This window comes from Coregonus lavaretus (assembly GCF_964263955.1).
Source record: "Coregonus lavaretus genome assembly, contig: HAP1_SCAFFOLD_818, whole genome shotgun sequence".
NCBI classification, from domain to species: domain Eukaryota; kingdom Metazoa; phylum Chordata; class Actinopteri; order Salmoniformes; family Salmonidae; genus Coregonus; species Coregonus lavaretus.
In genome coordinates, this window is record NW_028165477.1 from 206,107 (window position 1) to 229,267 (window position 23,161).

The 23,161-nt window shown below is 46.2% G+C and overlaps 1 protein-coding gene across 3 annotated transcripts; it reads left to right on the forward strand.

Annotated features, from left to right (window-relative positions):
• The first annotated feature begins 16 nt into the window (after nt 1–16).
• Nucleotides 17–17,784, forward strand: uros (uroporphyrinogen III synthase). 3 transcript variants are annotated; one of them, XM_084190938.1, is made up of 11 exons: nt 17–122; nt 309–344; nt 921–1,008; nt 2,435–2,518; nt 4,283–4,379; nt 4,574–4,648; nt 15,059–15,133; nt 16,446–16,529; nt 16,667–16,752; nt 17,077–17,175; nt 17,299–17,784. In XM_084190938.1, the coding sequence occupies exons 1-11, from the start codon at nt 115–117 to the stop codon at nt 17,419–17,421; spliced, it is 855 nt and encodes a 284-aa protein (XP_084047064.1). In that variant the 5' UTR covers nt 17–114; the 3' UTR covers nt 17,422–17,784. The 3 variants fall into 3 exon arrangements, with proteins under 3 accessions (XP_084047064.1, XP_084047065.1, XP_084047066.1); XM_084190939.1 differs by having other exon boundaries at nt 100–122; nt 312–344; XM_084190940.1 differs by lacking the exons at nt 17–122; nt 309–344 and adding an exon at nt 681–777.
• The last annotated feature ends 5,377 nt before the right edge of the window (nt 17,785–23,161 follow it).

Below are 23,161 nucleotides of genomic sequence, written 5' to 3' on the forward strand. Positions count from 1 at the left end.
GTAGAGGCCATATTGGATCAATTGCTGCATGCTTCGCTATTGGAATGCACGTGTGGAGAACCACAATGGAGTCCTGTTTCTCACGCTGACAGCAATATGGAATAAACCATTTTGATGGAAAGGTATATAGCTCGTAAATAAATTATATTTGAAATATGTTAGAATATTGTTTAGTGAAATATTTTAGGAGAAAAAACAAACGATTACTTTCTCTAATTTTAACTGTAGTGATACAAATCATTGTTATGGCTCAAGTATTATCCTAACAAAACATGACTATTTTGTTGCCCCCTATTTCCTCGTTTTAGTAGTAGCCATGAAGCCAGCTGGAGGAAGAGCTCGAGGTACAGTATTTGTGTACATCCTATTTTTACGATTTCCTACGGTTTCTGATAATTTTCAGTTGACTTGAAAACGTAAACTAGTTAGCTCAATAGTTAAGCATGATAAGTGTTGTGTGTGCAGTTGTTATTGTTTTGTGGTTGCGTCGCCTTGGCTCACAAGAAGTGACAGCTCCATATTTGAATTGCATTGCATAACGTAACAGCATTGCAAGTACATAAAACGTACAGTACAATAGTGCATGAGAGACCTGAGCTCTACAGCTGACTGAATAACACCGCATGCCTCTAATTGATAAATGGTCTGGCAATGAAAACGGTTGATTCATGGCTCAACAGCATTGTTATCAGTAGGCAACATATGACATGCGCTGTACGCCCAGCTATGGTTACACCCCCCCCCCCCCAACCTTCTGTTCTGAAGCTACTGCACAGGGTCAGTCGTTCAGTTTATACTCTTGCTAAATAGAGTAAATCTGCATTGAGTGGATTTTTTTGCCTTTACATTTACAGATTTCATAATTGACCGCTTTGCTGACAGTAACATTAAGTTGTATCCCTTCTTGTCTTATTCCACAGGGCTCTGAGTCATCAGTCAGTCAAAATGCATGTGCTGCTTCTGAAAGAACCAAGAGAGGGAGGCTCTGGACCAGATCCTTACATCAAGGTACAGTAGAGGAACATCTTTTGTATTGATATTTGCAGCTTGCATGTGCATTCTGTTCTATTCTGTTCTGTTCTATTCAATTATATTCTATTATATTCTATTATACTCTACACCTATTATAATCCATTATACAACGGGTGGTTCTAATCCCGAATGCTGATTGGTTAAAACCGCATTCCCAGCCAGTGTCTATTCCACAAGATACCACCGGCTAAATCTATGACGTTAAAATGCCCTGTTAACTCTGTTCCATCTGACTGCGCAATCCACTGTCTCATCAGCCCAGCCAGGCAATATATAAAATTGATCTCCACTATAAAAAGCATCTAGACATTATCTCACATTTCTTTTAGATTAACATTTAGTTTTCAACAGCGGAGATTTGTATAAACCTTGCTGTCTGTCAAATTCAATCTCCAGCTGTCCCATAGTAATGAACTTGTTGGGTGTCGGGACGAGACAGAATCAGCTGGCATCATTTTTATGGATATATACTGTACAAACAGGTAAAACGAAACGAAATGCAGCTAGTTTGCAGTCTTTCAAGCTTCAGTTTGAAGTGATTGTGTTAGCTGTGTTGTTGGCTAGCTCCTCTGAACAACAGTGTCCTGACGAGAGAGCACATTTTCTATGCCAGGCGAAATCGCGCATCATTAGCTCATTTATTATAGACGTATCCAAATAAATGTCACTAGAAAACAGCTTAAACAAATGCAAATGCAGCTACTTTGCTGTTATTCTGGCTGCACTTTTTGACTTGACTGTAAGTTAGCCGTAGGTGGCTAGCTAGCAAGCAAGGGATAAGAACGTTGCCAGCCAGTATGGCAATGGAACATTTAGAACGAGCGACTGGGTCACGTCCATAGATACAGAACAAAAAGACTGAACGACTGGGTCGCTGCTCTGGCAAACGGAACCGATAGAACGAACGACCAGCCGGCTTGGGTAGCGACCCTAGATTTGTGTAGGGACTATATCTTGTGGAAGGATGAAATAGTATGAATAAATTCATCAAAATAACGTTTTTAATGAAAATATGTGAATCATTATTTGAATATGCTGGTAACCCGTTGTATAAAAGTGATAATGCCCTCGTAGCCGGTGTTTGGAGGATATATTGGCACAGTTTGCCAATAACAACACCCGTGCCAATATATAATAATATGCCATTTAGCAGACGCTTTTATCCAAAGCGACTTACAGTCATGTGCGCATACATTTTTACGTATGGGTGGTGCCGGGGATCGAACCCACTACCCTGTCGTTACAAGCGCCGTGCTCTACCAGCTGAGCTACAGAGGACCACTCTGGAAATATCCTCCAAACACCGGCTTCGAGGGCATTATGACCTAATTGTATAATGGGTGACTGTGTCACAGTGAAATCGATTGATTGATTTACAGAGCTCTCAACTTTGTATTTACAGGCGCTGGCATCACATGGACACAAAGCAACCTTAATTCCTGTGCTGTCTTTTACATTTGTATCCTTGAACACATTGTCAGACAAGGTGAATACCATTTAAATGTATCAAAGTATTAATTAAGATGGAAGTTGGGTAACACTTTACTTGACACCAAGCGTCATAACACGTTATGACACGGTCATAACCATGTCAAAATATTTCATGACCAGCTGACATAACTTGTCATAACCTGTCATAATGTGGTCATAACACTGTCATGACACATATATTTAGACCTATTGCGTTACTTTATGGCTAGTTATGACACCCACAGAACCTACCACACAAGGCAAAACATTCCGTTACACCATAGCCTACTGGTCAACAGTCTGTTTATGTTTTGGCAAATTGTCTTTATAATTGCACACATTGATGTCAGACATGCAACTTCCCCAATGCTCTATTGCTGATGACTGGGATGAATGCAGGAGCAGATTTCAAGATTTCCACCCGGCACAGCCAGAAGAGGACTGGCCACCCCTCATAGCCTGGTTCCTCTCTAGGTTTCTTCCTAGGTTTTGCCTTTCTAGGGAGTTTTTCCTAGCCACCGTGCTTCTACACCTGCATTACTAGCTGTTTGGGGTTTTAGGCTGGGTTTCTGTACAGCACTTCGAGATATTAGCTGATGTAAGAAGGGCTATATAAAATAAAATTGATTGATTGATTGAAGAGCAGGACGAGACAACTTATTTTTGACTGATGACTGACATAAGGGCATGTACGTGATAGGCCCATCTGGCTTATATGATTATTACATTTACATTTTAGTCATTTAGCAGACGCTCTTATCCAGAGCGACTTACAGTTAGTGAGTGCATACATTTTTTATTTATTTTTATACTGGCCCCCCGTGGGAATCGAACCCACAACCCTGGCGTTGCAAACGCCATGCTCTACCAACTGAGCTGCATCCCTGCCGGCCATTCCCTCCCCTACCCTGGATGACGCTGGGCCAATTGTGTGCCGCCCCATGGGTCTCCCGGTCGCGGCCGGCTACGACAGAGCCTGGATGGTCATAATGCTTCATGACAGTGTCATAAAGTGTATTTTCTGCAAGTTATTTAAAATATGATGAAAAAATACATGACTGTAAATAATTCATCACAACAACAACAAAGAAACAAACTTTCAAACGAAAGGAAACGTCTTGGCAGCGAAAAACACATTGGAATAAATGTGGGTTTGACACTCTCTTATGTAGGTGTCAAAACCAGCCATAAAATATTGAAATATATTTAACAACAGGTGTATATATATATGGGTCATGACAGTGTTATGACCGTATTATGACAGGTTATGACAAGTTATGTCAGCTGTTATGACATATTATGACATGTTTATGATGGCGTCATAATGTGTTATGACACTGGGTGTCAAGTAAAGTGTTACTGAAAGTTGTACTGTTTGGTTATGTTTTACTAGTTCTTACACAGCTTCGAGTTGTACTGTTTGGTTATGTTTTACTAGTTCTTACACAGCTTCGAGTTGTATTGTTTGGTTATGTTTACTAGTTCTTACACAGCTTCAAGTTGTACTGTTTGGTTATGTTTTACTAGTTCTTACACAGCTTCGAGTTGTACTGTTTGGTTATGTTTACTAGTTCTTACACAGCTTCGAGTTGTACTGTTTGGTTATGTTTACTAGTTCTTACACAGCTTCGAGTTGTACTGTTTGGTTATGTTTTACTAGTTCTTACACAGCTTCGAGTTGTACTGTTTGGTTATGTTTTACTAGTTCTTACACAGCTTCGAGTTGTACTGTTTGGTTATGTTTACTAGTTCTTACACAGCTTCGTCTGTACTGTTACAGCTGTTTCAGCCAGAACAACATGGTGGGATGGTTTTTACCAGTCCGAGGGCGGTGGAGGCAGTCAGGATGTGTCTGGAAGATGATGAAAGAAGGGAAGGTGACTAGATCTCATACGAAGTGTAAACGATGTACTGTAAATAGCTGCCTGTCGACAAATTGTCGTTGTTGGGGAAAGGATCGGCCTCTTGTGCCTAGCCTCGCGCGTTTTGAGACGGACAAAGTCAACGCACGTTAGTGTATGTAAGCTACTCGTTTTTTAAATTTCGGTGTACCTTTTTTCCCCATTTATAGAGTGGAACCGTGACATGAAAGACCAATGGAATGCCAAGTCCATCTATGTTGTTGGAAAGGCTACTGCAGCGGCAGGTGAGGAATTGATCACCACATTTTGTAAACTTGCTGGCGTTCCACTTATCATTCAGTATGGAGTTCTTCCTTCATGTCTCTAAAGGGGTGTCTCTTCTTTGTTTCGCTCAGAGGATCTTGTCATAGGTCACTTAGAGGCCTAGTTATATATAATAATAATAATAATAATAGGGATATATACTGTACACTCGGTGGCCAATTTATTAGGTACACCCATCTAGTACCGGGTCGGACACCCCTTTGCCTCCAGAACAGCCGGAATTCTTCGGGGCATGGAAACGTTGCTCATTTGGTATGAAGGGACCTAACGTGTGCCAGGGAAAACGTTCCCCACACCATTACACCACCCCCCACCAGCCTGTACCATTGACACCAGGCAGGATGGGTCCATGGACTCATGCTGCTTACGCCAAATCATGACTCTGCCATCAGCATGACTCAACAGGAACTGGGATTCATCGGACCAGGTGATGTTTTCCCCCTCCTCAATTGTCCAGTGTTGGTGATCACGTGTCCACTGGAGCCGCTTCTTCTTGTTTTTAGCTGATAGGAGTGGAACCCGGTGTGGTCGTCTGTAGGGCTGTGGTCATCTGTAGGGCTGTGGTCATCTATAGGGCTGTGGTCATCTGTAGGGCTGTGGTCATCTGTAGGGCTGTGGTCATCTATAGGGCTGTGGTCATCTGTAGGGCTGTGGTCATCTGTAGGGCTGTGGTCATCTGTAGGGCTGTGGTCATCTGTAGGGCTGTGGTCGTCTGTAGGGCTGTGGTCATCTATAGGGCTGTGGTCATCTATAGGGCTGTGGTCATCTGTATGGCTGTGGTCATCTGTAGGGCTGTGGTCATCTGTAGGGCTGTGGTCATCTATAGGGCTGTGGTCATCTATAGGGCTGTGGTCATCTATAGGGCTGTGGTCATCTGTAGGGCTGTGGTCATCTGTAGGGCTGTGGTCATCTGTAGGGCTGTGGTCATCTGTAGGGCTGTGGTCATCTATAGGGCTGTGGTCATCTGTAGGGCTGTGGTCATCTGTAGGGCTGTGGTCATCTGTAGGGCTGTGGTCATCTATAGGGCTGTGGCAGTTATTGTCATGCAAAAGTCTGCCGGTTCTCACGGTAATTCACCGTTAATGAACATAAACACATTTAGCATCTCCAGGCCTCCATGCATACAAGCCACTGATGGACGACCTTTGGAACATCTACATAAAAAAAAAAAAGTCTAATAAATCCATTTTATATACACCATCACAATAAATCCATTATTTATATTTGTCAGTTCTAAAGAAACATTTATGATATGAAGAAAATGTATTTCAGAAGAGTTGGCCAACTGTATGTTAGTTATCTGGCTGTGCTCCATGCCATAGGCTGTAGGCTTGTTCATTTAGCTGACAAGATATGCCTATAAGTCCCGTGCCACTATATTATATGATTTTATAATAAGACGAATATAATTGAACTTAGCTGAATAAAATAGAAAGGATATTTTTCCCATTGTGGAGTGTGTGGGCATATGACGTGACTATATTGAGCTTAAAAGTGATCTTTTGAAAAAGGACCTATATGCTAGATTTAGAGTTATTTGGCAGCTTTAGTTCTGAATGATACAAACCTTTAAAATGTCTTGGAAATCTAAAGATATTTGGGCTGCATGGTGATATATGGGCTGCATGGTGATATATGGGCTGCATGGTGATATATGGGCTGCATGGTGATATATGGGCTGCATGGTGATATATGGGCTGCATGGTGATATATGGGCTGCATGGTGATATATGGGCTGCATGGTGATATCTGGGCTGCATGGTGATATCTGGGCTGCATGGTGATATATGGGCTGCATGGTGATATATGGGCTGCATGGTGATATATGGGCTGCATGGTGATATATGGGCTGCATGGTGATATCTGGGCTGCATGGTGATATCTGGGCTGCATGATGCGACTACAGGATATTGATGATTTGAGAAAGTAGCAAAAAAAAAGCTTACTCTGTTCCTTGCCTCTGCCACGCTCTGGGACTCTGTTATGTTGAGCCAGGGTGGGTTGTTTCTATGTGTTTTGTGTTCTAGGTTTTTTATCTAGTTATTTTGTTTCTATGTTGGCCGGGGTGGTTCTCAATCAGAGGCAACGTGAATCAGCTGTTGCTTGTTGTCTCTGATTGGGCACCATACTTAGGCAGCCTGTTTTCCACAGTGTGTTGTGGGATCTTGTTCCGTGTTGGTTTTGTGTAGTGTAATCAAGGACGTCACGTTATCGTTTGTTGTTTTGTTCGTGTGGTGACTCAAATATAAAAGTATGTTCACTCATCACGCTGCGCATTGGTCCTCTGTATTCGACGATCGTGACAGCCTCAGACTGCACAGCTGTTCTCTCATCAAGTCATCAGACTATTCTCAATTGAATCTTGTCTTTTACTAATATGTCAAAATTGTTTTAGATTTAGAATGGCCCATTTATCAAATGGACAGGAACAGGAACAGGGGCAGGAACAGGAACAGGAACAGGAACAGGGGCAGGAACAGGGGCAGGAACAGGAACAGGAACAGGAACAGGGGCAGGAACAGGAACAGGAACAGGGGCAGGGGCAGGAACAGGGACAGGAACAGGGACAGGAACAGGAACAGGAACAGGAAAAGGAACAGGAACAGGGGCAGGAGAAAAAAAGACATGTAATCTGTGTTGACTGGAATAGCGAATGGAGGCGGCGCGCTTTCCCACCGGTCCGTTCTGTAGGTTACTGTGGTTTTATAGCGGAGCAGGTTAATACGAGCAGCTGGGAAATAAATATAAGACCTCTTATTTCACTCCACACATCAACCACTGTTTGAGGAGCACGCTCTCACTGCCCCGACCAGGTGATATTCCGCCCAAACTCCGTATGCCACGGGCTCTCCAACCCTGTTTCTGCAGCTACCCATTGCTTCATTTTGGGAAACCCAAGTGAAATCTGTTCGTGGGGAAAATCGATAGTAACATGTTTTCACAACAAAACATACAGTATTTCACTAAACTGTTGACAGCCCATCTGCGCACTCCAGAAAGGAGGAAAGGAGAGAGAGGAAGAGATGGAAACTCATGGAGGAACAGTCGCGTGGAATTTTACTGCGGTTATGACTCATGACTGCCAGTGTGACAGTGATACTGTTAGGCTATGGTTCAACCCAGCACTCAGAGAAACAAACACGACAAAGGGAGTGGAAGAAACAAAAATATTTAATAAAAGTTAAAATTGTCTTAGTCCAAAAACAACTGAAGTAAAGGAACAGAGTGGGCTAATCGGCTCCGGAGGAAGGAGAGGCTGAGGCAGGCAGGCAGGCAGGCAGGCAGACCGACAGGCAGGAAGGTAGGCAGGTTGGGAGGTATGTCCGAAACTAAAGACAAAACAAACGACAGGTTAAGGAGAGTGGAGAGCCAGGCTGAAGACAAAGACAAAATAACTTTACTGGTGAGCCAAGTTACCGCTCTGGTAAGAACAACGATCTGGCGCCGGTGGAGAGCCATGCCCCGGAATATGTAGTGCAGGTTGATTAGAGAATAGGATGCAGCTGCGTAGGCAGGAATCACTGGAAACAACCCGCAGCTGCACAGGAGAGGCAGATCCTGAGCACGCCCCCTGATCCACTCCAGACACACCCACATAAAGGGGACAAACACACATACAGATACAACAGACACAGAGGGGACAAAACAAGGAGGAAGGGAAACAGAAAAGGGAGAGACAAGCTGCCCACATAACAGTACCCCCCCCTCAATGGTCGCCACCTGGCGACCCACCAGGCCTGTCCGGGTTGTCGTGATGGAAGTCCGTGATCAACTGAGGATCCAACACAAAACGCTTTGGGACCCAAGACCTCTCCTCTGGTCCATAACCTTCCCAATCGACTAGGTATTGGAGACCCCTACCCCGCCTCCGAGAGTCCAGTAGCCTACTGACGGTGTAGGCCGGATGGTCGTCAATGAGACGAACAGGTGGAGGTGGAACAGCCGGCGGACACAAAAGGCTGGAGGACACAGGTTTCAGTTGGGAGACGTGGAAAGTAGGGTGTATCTTCATGGCTGAAGGCAACTTCAAACGAACCGCAGCGGGGTTAATGATGGACTCCACCACAAACGGACCCAGGTACCGAGGAGACAGCTTGCGTGATTTGGTACGAAGAGGTACGTTCTTAGACGACAGCCAAACCTCTTGACCAGGATGAAACACAGGTGCGGGAGTCCTGCTCCTATCCGCTGTCCTCTTGTTCCTGTCGGTGGTCCGAAGCAACGCTTCCCGAGCATCGCGCCACACTCTCTGGCAGCGGCGGAGGTTCTCCTGAACCGAAGGAACAGCCAATTCCTTCTCCTGAGCAGGAAACAGAGGGGGTTGATAACCCATGGTCACTTCGAAGGGTGAAAGACCAGTGGCAGAGGTGGTGAGGGAGTTGTGGGCGTACTCTATCCAAGGCAGATGTTTGGCCCAGGATGATGGATGTTGAGCAGCCACACAACGAAGGGTTGCTTCGAGGTCTTGATTGGCTCTTTCTGTTTGACCGTTGGTCTGGGGATGAAACCCTGAGGACAGACTAACGGAAGCACCCAAAGCAGAACAGAACACCTTCCAAACACGGGAAGTAAACTGTGGGCCTCTATCAGATACGATGTCCACAGGTATTCCATGGGGACGGAATACATGTTGGACTAGGAGGTCCGCTGTCTCACTGGCAGACGGTAATTTTGGTAATGCTATATAGTGAACAGATTTAGAGAATCTGTCCACAATGGTAAGTATAGTATCATTACCTTCAGACTTGGGTAGGCCGGTGACAAAATCCATGGCTATGTGGGACCAGGGACGGCTGGGAACTGGGAGGGGTAGCAGCAGCCCCGAAGGGGACTGATGGGAGGCTTTGCCCCGAGCACAGGTTGAACAGGCTGCCACAAAAGCCCGAACGTCAGTTTCCATTGAAGGCCACCAAAAATGTCTCCTAAGCAACGTCAACGTGCGTCTCATCCCAGGGTGACCAGCAAAACGGGAGGTGTGAATCCACTGCAACACCTGAGACCGGACCGTCTCGGGAACAAAGAGTAGGTTGGGAGGTCCATCACCCGGTCCCGGGTCCGTGGCAAGTGCAGTCTTCACAAGAGACTCGATCTCCCACTGAACAGCCGCCACGACGCATGAGGAAGGCAGGACTGCCTCAGGCTCGCTGGTCTCCGAAGGGTCAGCAAACTGGCGGGACAAAGCATCTGGTTTAACATTTCTTGACCCCGGTCTGTATGTAAGAATAAAGTTAAACCTACTAAAAAACAGGACCCATCTGGCTTGGCGTGAGTTGAGTCTCTTAGTGGCTTGGATGTAAGCCAAGTTCTTGTGGTCAGTCCAGACCACAAACGGCAGTTCAGCTCCATCCAGCCAGTGCCGCCATTCTTCCAGTGCTAGCTTGACCGCCAGCAGCTCTCGGTTTCCAACGTCGTAATTCCGTTCTGTGGGTGACAATTTTTTGGAGAAAAAAGCACAGGGGTGAAGCCTTTGGTCAGTGGGGGAGCGCTGGGAGAGGACGGCTCCCACACCTGAGTCCGACGCGTCCACCTCCACAACAAACTGCAGAGAGGTATTGGGGTGTATCAACACAGGGGAGGTGGAAAACAGTTCCTTCAACACCCCTACCGCCTGCTCCGCCTCAGGGGACCACAAAAAAGGGACCTTTGGGGATGTGAGTCTAGTAAGGGGTGCCACCACTTTACTAAAACCCTTAATGAACCTACGGTAGAAGTTAGCAAAGCCCAAAAATCGTTGAAGTTGCTTACGGGTGGTGGGTATGGGCCATTCCGTCACTGCCCGGATCTTCTCGGGGTCCGCCTTCACCTGCCCGCTCTCAATTATGAATCCAAGGAACGATGTAGACTGTTTGTGGAACTCACACTTCTCTGCTTTGACGTACAGCTTGTTCTCCAAGAGCCGTTGAAGGACTTGACGGACGTGTGACTCATGCTCCTCGGGTGACTTGGAAAAAACAAGAATATCATCCAGGTATACAAAGACAAAACGGTTCAAAAAATCCCTAAGAACATCGTTCACCATGGCTTGGAAAACCGCAGGGGCATTTGAAAGCCCAAAGGGCATGACCAAATACTCAAAATGTCCCAGTGGAGTGTTGAAAGCGGTTTTCCACTCATCTCCCTTTCGGATTCGGACAAGGTGATAAGCATTCCTGAGGTCGAGCTTGGAAAACACTGTGGCGCCATGCAGAGGTTCAAAAGCTGAGTTGATGAGTGGAAGGGGATACTTGTTTTTAACAGTTATGTTGTTTAAACCCCTGAAATCGATACAGGGGCGTAACGACTTGTCCTTCTTTTCCACGAAAAAGAAACCTGCACCCAAAGGAGACGACGAGGGACGGATTATGCCCGAGACCAGAGAATCACCAATGTACTGCTCCATTGCCTCTCTTTCCGGTCGGGACAGATTGTATAACCGACTAGAGGGCAAGGGAGCACCAGGAAGCAGTTCAATAGGGCAATCATAAGGCCTATGTGGTGGTAGAGACAGAGCCTTGTCCTTACTGAAAACCTCCGCTAAGTCATGGTATTCTTTGGGGACAGATGACAGATCAAGAGGAGCTGAGGGAGGAGTTGGGTTACACTTAGTGGGGGGAACCGCTGACCTCAGGCACTCGGAATGGCAGTTAGTGCTCCAACTGAGAATGGTGTGACGTGTCCAATCAATTTGTGGGTTGTGAAGAGCCAACCAGGGGAAGCCAAGGATTAGGGAGGTAGCTGAGCCAGACATAACTCTTAGCTGAATGCTTTCACAATGATTGCCAGAAATCACTAGGGAAACGGGGGTGGTTTGATGAGTTATCTCCGCGAGGAGGCGCCCATCAAGGGCTGTGACCCGGATGGGGGTAGGTAGTGGCTCCATGGGGATACGAGCTTGTGTAACGAACTGGTGGCTAATAAAGTTATCTTCTGCACCTGAGTCTATGAGAGCTGAGAGTGGCAGGGAATGACTCTGGAAACGTAAGGTTACAGGTACTTGTAATCGGGGAATGATGGGTTCAGGATCTAACTCTGGGCTCGCAAGTAGACCCACCGTTACGAGCGAGCCTTGTCTTTTGGCCGCTTAGGGCATGTAGCCAGAATGTGTGTGGCGTCTCCACAGTACAGGCACTCACCCGCCTGGAGGCGCCGTTGCCGCTCAGCTGGAGGTAGTCGAGCTCGACCCACTTGCATAGGTTCCTCCTCTGTGCTCGGGATGGAATCAGGAACAAGAAGCTGCCGACTCCGGAGAGGCGAGACTCGAGTGGTTGAAGGCTGGGGAACTCGTCCTCCTAGATGTGGCCGATCGCCTCTCTCCCGACGCCTCTCCCGCAACCGATTGTCTAGCTTGATGGACAGGGAAACGAGAGAATGTAAATCATGTGGCTCATCACGAGCAGCCAGTTCATCCTTAATGGCTTCATTCAAACCGTTTAGAAATGCTCCTTGAAGTGCCACATTGTTCCACTTGGAGTCCGCTGCCAACGTCCAGAACTCAATAGAGTACTCTGCCACACTGTTAGAACCCTGCCTCAAATTAAAAAGTATCTTAGAGGAATTACCCACATGGTCAGGATGGTCAAAAACAGTCTTCAATTTAGCAGAGAAATCAGCAAAAGTCAATCCAGTCAAAGTTTGATCTGAGCACACAGCCTCAGCCCAAACCAGAGCTTTCCCTCTTAACAGCCCCAGAACATAATGTACCTTAGATGAATCAGTAGAAAACGACAGTGGTCTCTGCCGAAAAATCAAGTCACACTGAAGCAAAAATCCCCGGCACTTGTCCAATTCTCCATTGAACGGTTCAGGCGACGTGACAGGGGGTTCCCGACGGAACGAAGCCTGCCTAGTGTCCGAGGAAACAACTTGGGGTGCATCAAACTGGGGGTCAGAGAGAGATGGAGAACTGATAACAGACAATTTAGAGACGTGTGTAGTTAACTGAGTCACCTGGTTCAGCAGTTGAAGATTATCTTCCACAAGAGTCCGAATCAACTGGTCATGCTGTCCTAGCAACGTTCCTTGAGCCTGGATAGCTTGTTGGAAGCTGTCTTTGTTTGCCCCGTGCTGTTTCTCTGTTGGGTCCATGGCCAGATCGTTCTGTTAGGCTATGGTTCAACCCAGCACTCAGAGAAACAAACACGACAAAGGGAGTGGAAGAAACAAAAATATTTAATAAAAGTTAAAATTGTCTTAGTCCAAAAACAACTGAAGTAAAGGAACAGAGTGGGCTAATCGGCTCCGGAGGAAGGAGAGGCTGAGGCAGGCAGGCAGGCAGACCGACAGGCAGGAAGGTAGGCAGGTTGGGAGGTATGTCCGAAACTAAAGACAAAACAAACGACAGGTTAAGGAGAGTGGAGAGCCAGGCTGAAGACAAAGACAAAATAACTTTACTGGTGAGCCAAGTTACCGCTCTGGTAAGAACAACGATCTGGCGCCGGTGGAGAGCCATGCCCCGGAATATGTAGTGCAGGTTGATTAGAGAATAGGATGCAGCTGCGTAGGCAGGAATCACTGGAAACAACCCGCAGCTGCACAGGAGAGGCAGATCCTGAGCACGCCCCCTGATCCACTCCAGACACACCCACATAAAGGGGACAAACACACATACAGATACAACAGACACAGAGGGGACAAAACAAGGAGGAAGGGAAACAGAAAAGGGAGAGACAAGCTGCCCACATAACAGATACGGTCATTGCAACAGTCCTAGTCTTCTGCTGCAATAGCTCATCTGTGACCGGGACCGACGAGTTGCGCGTTTCCCGAGACGCCGTTCTGCACACCACTGTTGAACTGCGCCGTTATTTGCCTGTTTGAGGCCCACGTGATAACTTGCACCATTCTTGACCTTCTATTCTGACCTCTCATCAACAAGCTGTTTTCTTTCGCACACAGGACTGCTGCTGACTGGATGTTTTTTTGTTTGTTGCACCATTGTCGGTAAACCCGAGGCACTGTCGTGCGTGAAAAGCCCAGGAGGCCGGCCGTTTCTGAGATACTGGAACCGGCGCGCCTGGCACCGACGATCATACCACGCTCAATGTGGCTTAGGCGACTTGTTTTGCCCATTCTAACGTTCAATGGAACAGTAACTGAATGCCTCGATGCCTGTCTGCCTGCTTTATATAGCAAGCCACGGCCATGTGACTCACTGTCTGTAGGAGCGAACCATTTTCGTGAACGGGGTGGTGTACCTAATAAACTGGCAACTGAGTGTAATAAAAAAATAAAATAAACTGTGACTATCACAGAGTGTGCCGTTAATGAGATGGTACTAGAGATAGTATGTGTGGCAGGCACCTGGAAGTCACAGGAAGGTGTCAACCATGTTGCCACTAGCCTGCATTCAGCTGGAAATGACTTTTCCACAAGTGACAGTTTGCTGACATCTTGCTGCCTGTCTTTATAGAGGGCAGGTGGCAGGTGCAACACTCTCTCTTGGTATCTGCCCTGTTCCCTTTACCTCTGATTATTGGGAAGGAATAACAGGGTTGTTCTGTTTTAACGTTTGAGCCTGTTGAACTGTTCCCTGCACCAAAACAGTTTCTAAGAATGTTTAGGGTGTTCATTCATGTGTAGCATAATGACAACTAATGTATTAATATCATAAACTACTACATGTATTCATATCATAAACTACTACATGTATTAATATCACAAACTACTACATGTTAATATCATAAACTACTACATGTATTAATATCATAAACTACTACATGTTAATATCATAAACTACTACATGTATTAATATCATAAACTACTACATGTTAATATCATAAACTACTACATGTTAATATCATAAACTACTACATGTTAATATCATAAACTACTACATGTTAATATCATAAACTACTACATGTTAATATCATAAACTACTACGTGTGTTAATATCATAAACTACTAAATAAATAAATAAATATGCCATTTAGCAGACGCTTTTATCCAAAGCGACTTACAGTCATGCGTGCATACATTTTTTGTGTATGGGTGGTCCCGGGATCGAACCCACTACCTTGGCGTTACAAGCGCCGTGCTCTACCAGTATTAATATCAAACTACTACGTGTTAATATCATAAACTACTACATGTATTAATATCATAAACTACTACATGTATTAATATCATAAAATACTACATGTATTAATATCATAAAATACTACATGTGTTAATATCATAAACTACTACATGTATTAATATCATAAAATACTACATGTATTAATATCATAAAATACTACATGTGTTAATATCATAAACTACTACATGTATTAATATCATAAACTACTACATGTGTTAATATCATAAACTACTACATGTATTAATGTCATTAGATAAAAAGTATGTTTCTGTTTGGTATTATATTTCAGTAATCAGTTGTCTGTTTTCTTCAATAGTGGAAAACCTAGGTCTGGTCCCCCTGGGAGAGGACACTGGGACTGCAGAAGTTCTCTCAAGCCTTATCATTGAACGTATGACACTCATTTACCTTTTCAAATGCATTCTAAACTACACTGAACAAAAATATAAATGCAACATGTAAAGTGTTGGTCCCATGTTTCATGAGCTGAAATAAAAGATCCCAGAAATGTTCCATATGCACAAAAAGCTTATTTCTCTCAAATCTTTGTTTACAGCCCTGTTAGTGAGCGTTTCTCCTTTGCCAAGATAACCCAGTTTTGTCACACAGCACAATGCCAAATATGTCTCAAGTTTTGAGGGAGCGTGCAATTGGCATGCTGACTGCAGGAATGTCCACCAGAGCTGTTGCCAGATAATTTAATATTAATTTCTCTACCATAAGCCGCCTCTAGCGTCATTTTAGAGAATTTGGCAGTACGTCCAACCGGCCTCACAAGCTCATCTGCATGCTCGTCGTCCTTACCAGGGTCTTGACCTGACTGCAGTTCGGCGTTGTGACCGACTTCAGTGGGCAAATGCTCACCTTCGATGGCCACTGGCACGCTGGAGAAGTGTGCTCTTCATGGATGAATCCCGGTTTCAACTGTACCGGGCAGATGGCAGACAGCGTGTATGGTGTCGTGTGAGTGAGCAGTTTGCTGATGTCAATGTTGTGAACAGAGTGCCCCATGGTCGCGGTGGGATTATGGTATGGGTAGGCATAAGCTACGGACAACGAACACAAATGCATTTTATCGATGGCAATTTGAATGCACAGAGATACCGTGACGAGATCCTGAGGCCCATTGTCGTGCCATTCATCCTCCTCCATCACCTCATGTTTCAGCATGATAATGCATGGCCCCATGTCGCAAGGATCTGTACACAATTCCTGGAAGCTGAAAATGTCCCAGTTCTTCCATGGCCTGCATATTTACCAGACATGTCACCCATTGAGCATGTTTGGGATGCTCTGGATCGACGTGTACGACAGCGTTTTCCAGTTCCCGCCAATATCCAGCAACTTCGCACAGACATTGAACAGGAGTGGGACAACATTCCTCAGGCCACAATCAACAGCCTGATCAACTCTATGCGAAGGAGATGTGTCGCGCTGCATGAGGCAAATGGTGGACACACCAGATACTGACTGGCTTTCTGATTCACGCCCCTACCTTTTAAAGGTATCTGTGACCAACAGATGCATATCTGTATTCCCAGTCATGTGAAATCCATAGATTAGGGCCTAATGAATTTATTTCAATTGACTGATTTCCTTATATGAACTGTAACTCTGTAAAATCTTTGAAATTGTTGCATGTTGCGTTAATTTTTTTATTATATTGAGCTAGCTAACTGGGCCTACATTCTGGTTTGATATAGGAGAGGACACCAATATATTACCACTTCTCTTCCCCTGTGGTTCCATTAAAAGAGAAGTTTTGCCTACTGCTTTGAGGGAAAATGGTAAGTTTCCTCTATTACAACTTACTTCAATTCATTATAACTCATATTTTTAATACCCGTGAATGCTGTACTGTTTACAGGTAGCACCTAATACCATACCGTCCATAGGTGACATTTATTTCATGTTTTTATTTTAGGAGTGCCTCTGGAGACACTAATGGTATATCAGACAGCTCAACATCCAGACCTGGAGAAGAACCTGAAGAACCATTTTACAGAGCAGGTACAGGAAGCATCAACAGCAGGAAGCATCAACAGCAGGAAGCATCAACAGCAGGACTTTCCCTCAAAACACGATCCCATATACGTTGTGATATTGTTATCATTCAGAAACAGTTATACACTAATCATTTTTAGTCATTTAGCAGATGCTCTTATCCAGAGCGACTTACAGTTAGTGAATGCATACATATTTTTTTTCCATTTTTTTTTTTCATTCTGGCCCCCCGTGGGAAACGAGCCCACAACCCTGGCGTTGCAAGCGCCATGCTCTACCAACCGAGCTACACGGGACTAATCATCATGGATGGGCTCTGTCCACATACAGGGTGTTCCAGCCAGCATTGCTTTCTTCAGCCCATCGGGAGTCAAGTTCTGCCTGGAAACTGTGAGAAGACTGTCAGGTGAACAACTTAGCCAGATAAAGGTAAAACGTTTCTAGTTTTTTTCAATGTAACTTTAAGTGACTATGGATATCTTCTTTGAGCTTGTGATGCTATACTGCCAATACAATTGAACTTTAATGTTGTTGTGTTGTTTTGTCTTCCAGTTTGCAGCCATAGGACCCACCACAGCAGACGCCATGACAGCAGAGGGGCTATCGGTCAGCTGCTCAGCAGACAGACCTACAGCGGAGCACCTGGCCACAGGGATAGCGAAGGCTCTACAGTGACAGACAAGACAGACCACCAACCAACCTGGAAACTTGATCCGTCCCCGTCACTTTCTCATTCAGCCTCTGTGAACTGGATTGTGGTATTGCGTTCTTTGTGATCGCTTTATCTCTGTGAAGTATTTGCTATTATTTGTGGGGCTTTTTTATGTCACGTTTTGATCCCGGTAACCATCTGTATATTTATTATATTGTAATATGTTGCTATGCACTGTGAGATATTGTAAGGCCTATTTGTTGACACTGAATGTATCAAATCATGCTCTTATAAACGTGTGACAATTATTGTATTGTGCCACAATTACATACTTTGAGAATTGAGCATGAGGAATTTAATTATTGAAAATAAATAGTGAACAATTAGTTCATGGCTCTGACAATATGTTTAAATAGTAATTATTGATTTTATTTATGGCCGTTTTTTAGACAGTGTGTGACAGAATAAATCCAGCTGGGGAGAGACCCGAGCCATGCCTTCCAATTCCAAACAGGTGCTTGTGGGCAGGAGTCGCCTACTGTCGGGATGAAAGCAAAGGCCAACAGTTCAAACGCATTGTATCCATTAGTAGCCAGTGAAGCGTTAGTAACACATTTGGCCGACGTTTAATTTAACAGCCGCTTAAATGGAAGAGGTGTTTACCTTTCGCAGCTGAGTGTCTACTTTATTGAAGTATCGGTACTAAAGTGTGTCACGTTAAAGGGCGTGTACTTAGGGAAGGAGCCGTAAATCTTTTGAGGACAAGATGCGTTCTTCAGTCGATCATTATCTTCCCGCAACAAACTGACCCGTGTCAAGACGCACAACCACGATGCTGACTTTACTCCAGCTGATAACTGTATTATTGTTGACCAGCATTAGCTCCCCTGATGCAGAGAAACTCTTCCACAGTCGGGATCATTCCGATCTACAGATCCCCTCCTCTCACCAAGCTGAGCTCATAACAGACAAAGATACTGCAGAGGTAAAACTTTTTTCTTTTATTTTTCTCCAAGTGATCAGTATTTTATTATGTGCAAATGTGATGTTCAGCTATTCAACATAACATCTATTACACAGTCACGGAGTAGTTCTATTAGGTTTGACTTTCTTACTGAAGATGATAACAAAGCATTTATTTTAAAGGAAACCGATACAAAACAATAACAGTGAGATATCGAGTCAGATGCATCGCTAGCCTGGGTAGCAGTGTTTCAATGCCCAAGACATAAGACTGCTGAACAATTCATCAAATGGCCACCCTGACAATTTACATTGACACCTCCCCCCCTCTGTCGACTAACCTGTACCCCCCCCCCCCCCCCCCCCCCCCGCATTGACTCGGTAACGGTACCCCCTGTATATACATTTTACATTTTAGTCATTTAGCAGACGCTCTTATCCAGAGCGACTTACAGTTAGTGAGTGCATACCATTTTTTTTTCTTCATATAGCCTCGTTATTGTTATTTTATTGTGTTACTTTGTATTTTATTTTTTACTTTATTTTATTTAGTAAATATTTTCTTAACTCCATTTCTTGAACTGCATTATTGGTTAAGGGCTTGTAAGTAAGCATTTCATGATTAGGTCTACACCTGTTGTATTCGGAGCATGTGAGAAAATAACGATTTGATTTGATTTATCTAACGTTCAACAGCCTGGGTACCAGTCTGTTTAGCTAACGTTCCACTTATACTCGATGTCATGTGTCAAAATGGTTTCACAATGACATGAAGTACAGGGAGTGGAATGTTGGCTAATTTACCTGTAAGATGTTATAGAGGTGTTAGTTCTACATTAATAAAGCTGTTTCAACCACATGCCATATTTCCAGCTATTTCTCTCAAGGTATGGCTTCATAAGACCAGTGAACTGGGAGGAGGTCCAGTTTGAAGAAACAACAGGCATTTCTAACGATGAAGACTTCACTGGCGAGGAAGACTTCCTATCTGGGATACAGGAGGGAGACTCATCACTGTCACGTGCAGAGACAGATGATGAAGATGATGGTGAAGATGAAGACTCTCCAAACCCCACTGAAAGCCAAGCCTTCATCTCAGCTCTCAGAGAGTTCCAGAAGGTGTCCGGCCTGTCTGTCACAGGGGTGTTTGATGACGCCACCAAGGTTGCCATGAACAAGCCTAGGTGTGGGGTCCCGGATAAGGAGACTGAAATGGATGCTACTGATGACGCACACGACTCCACCAGCTCAGCACTCGGAAACAACACTGCCACCTTGCTAACTAAGAACATAGACAACTCAGAATACTCTAACAATACACTCAGTGGTGCTTTAAATGGCACTGCTACTGATTACACAGTGGACAATAACATATTCAGTGACATTTCTAGTGGCACTGATGGAAACTATACAGAGATTGACAACACATTCAGTGACATTTTTAATAGCACTGTTAGTACCTACACAGATTATATATCTGCCAGTAACACAACAGAATATTACGACCCAGTCGGTGATACTCTCAATGGTTCTGCTATAAACAACACAGAGAATAACAGCAACACACACAGTCACACAGTGAACGACCCTACCAATGCTACTGACAGACCTCATCAGAGCCCTCCTACCACTGCTACTGACAGACCTCATCAGAGCCCTCCTACCACTGCTACTGACAGACCTCACCAGAGACCTCCTACCACTGCTACTGACAGACCTCATCAGAGCCCTCCTACCACTGCTACTGACAGACCTCATCAGAGCCCTCCTACCACTGCTACTGACAGACCTCATCAGAGCCCTCCTACCACTGCTACTGACAGACCTCATCAGAGCCCTCCTCTTACCACTGCTACTGACAGACCTCATCAGAGCCCTCCTCCTACCACTGCTACTGACAGACCTCATCAGAGCCCTCCTCTTACCACTGCTACTGACAGACCTCATCAGAGCCCTCCTCCTACCACTGCTACTGACAGACCTCATCAGAGCCCTCCTCCTACCACTGTTACTGACAGACCTCATCAGAGCCCTCCTCCTACCACTGTTACTGACAGACCTCACCAGAGACCTCCTACCACTGCTACTGACAGACCTCACCAGAGACCTCCTACCACTGCTACTGACAGACCTCACCAGAGCCCTCCTACCACTGCTACTGACAGACCTCATCAGAGCCCTCCTCCTACCACTGCTACTGACAGACCTCATCAGAGCCCTCCTACCACTGCTACTGACAGACCTCACCAGAGACCTCCTACCACTGCTACTGACAGACCTCATCAGAGCCCTCCTCCTACCACTGTTACTGACAGACCTCATCAGAGCCCTCCTACCACTGCTACTGACAGACCTCATCAGAGCCCTCCTCCTACCACTGCTACTGACAGACCTCATCAGAGCCCTCCTACCACTGCTACTGACAGACCTCACCAGAGACCTCCTACCACTGCTACTGACAGACCTCATCAGAGCCCTCCTACCACTGCTACTGACAGACCTCATCAGAGCCCTCCTACCACTGCTACTGACGGACCTCATCAGAGCCCTCCTCCTACCACTGCTACTGACAGACCTCATCAGAGCCCTCCTCCTACCACTGCTACTGACAGACCTCATCAGAGCCCTCGTCCTACCACTGCTACTGACAGACCTCATCAGAGCCCTCCTCTTACCACTGCTACTGACAGACCTCATCAGAGCCCTCCTACCACTGCTACTGACAGACCTCATCAGAGCCCTCCTACCACTGCTACTGACAGACCTCATCAGAGCCCCCCTCCTACCACTGCTGCTGACAGACCTCATCAGAGCCCTCCTCTTACCACTGCTACTGACAGACCTCATCAGAGCCCTCCTCCTACCACTGCTACTGACAGACCTCATCAGAGCCCTCCTACCACTGCTACTGACAGACCTCATCAGAGCCCTCCTCCTACCACTGCTACTGACAGACCTCATCAGAGCCCTCCTCCTACCACTGCTACTGACAGACCTCATCAGAGCCCTCCTCCTACCACTGCTACTGACAGACCTCATCAGAGCCCTCCTACCACTGCTACTGACAGACCTCATCAGAGCCCTCCTACCACTGTTACTGACAGACCTCATCAGAGACCTCCTACCACTGCTACTGACAGACCTCATCAGAGCCCTCCTCCTACCACTGCTACTGACAGACCTCATCAGAGCCCTCCTCCTACCACTGCTACTGACAGACCTCATCAGAGCCCTCCTCCTACCACTGCTACTGACAGACCTCATCAGAGCCCTCCTACCACTGTTACTGACAGACCTCATCAGAGACCTCCTACCACTGCTACTGACAGACCTCATCAGAGCCCTCCTCCTACCACTGCTACTGACAGACCTCATCAGAGACCTCCTACCACTGCTACTGACAGACCTCATCAGAGCCCTCCTACCACTGCTACTGACGGACCTCATCAGAGCCCTCCTCCTACCACTGCTACTGACAGACCTCATCAGAGCCCTCCTACCACTGCTACTGACAGACCTCACCAGAGCCCTCCTACCACTGCTACTGACAGACCTCATCAGAGCCCTCCTACCACTGCTACTGACAGACCTCATCAGAGCCCTCCTCCTACCACTGCTACTGACAGACCTCATCAGAGCCCTCCTCCTACCACTGCTGCTGACAGACCTCATCAGAGCACTCCTCCTACCACTGCTGCTGACAGACCTCATCAGAGCACTCCTCCTACTGCTACTGACAGACCTCATCAGAGCCCTCCTCCTACCACTGCTACTGACAGACCTCATCAGAGCCCTCCTACCACTGCTACTGACAGACCTCATCAGAGCCCTCCTCCTACCACTGCTACTGACAGACCTCATCAGAGCCCTCCTCCTACCACTGCTACTGACAGACCTCATCAGAGCCCTCCTCCTACCACTGCTACTGACAGACCTCATCAGAGCCCTCCTACCACTGCTACTGACAGACCTCATCAGAGCCCTCCTCCTACCACTGCTACTGACAGACCTCATCAGAGCCCTCCTCCTACTGCTACTGACAGACCTCATCAGAGTCCTCCTCCTACCACTGCTACTGACAGACCTCATCAGAGCCCTCCTACCACTGCTACTGACAGACCTCATCAGAGCCCTCCTCCTACCACTGCTACTGACAGACCTCATCAGAGCCCTCCTCCTACCACTGCTGCTGACAGACCTCATCAGAGCACTCCTCCTACCACTGCTGCTGACAGACCTCATCAGAGCACTCCTCCTACTGCTACTGACAGACCTCATCAGAGCCCTCCTCCTACCACTGCTACTGACAGACCTCATCAGAGCCCTCCTACCACTGCTACTGACAGACCTCATCAGAGCCCTCCTCCTACCACTGCTACTGACAGACCTCATCAGAGCCCTCCTACCACTGCTACTGACAGACCTCATCAGAGCCCTCCTCCTACCACTGCTACTGACAGACCTCATCAGAGCCCTCCTCCTACCACTGCTACTGACAGACCTCATCAGAGCCCTCCTCCTACCACTGCTACTGACAGACCTCATCAGAGCCCTCCTCCTACTACTGCTGCTGACAGACCTCATCAGAGCCCTACTCCTACCACTGCTACTGACAGACCTCATCAGAGCCCTCCTACCACTGCTACTGACAGACCTCATCAGAGCCCTCCTACCACTGCTACTGACAGACCTCATCAGAGCCCTCCTACCACTGCTACTGACAGACCTCATCAGCATCAGAGCCGCCTGGTTTCACTGCTGTCCAAGCGGAGGCAGAAGAGACATGTGAGGAGACATGCA

Excerpts from the sequence above, each read along its gene's own strand:
- uros (XM_084190938.1), top strand. Across the intron at positions 2,519-4,282 it reads TGAACACATTGTCAGACAAG|CTGTTTCAGCCAGAACAACA; the intron begins GTGAATACCATT and ends GTACTGTTACAG. Across the intron at positions 4,380-4,573 it reads AGATGATGAAAGAAGGGAAG|AGTGGAACCGTGACATGAAA; the intron begins GTGACTAGATCT and ends CCCCATTTATAG.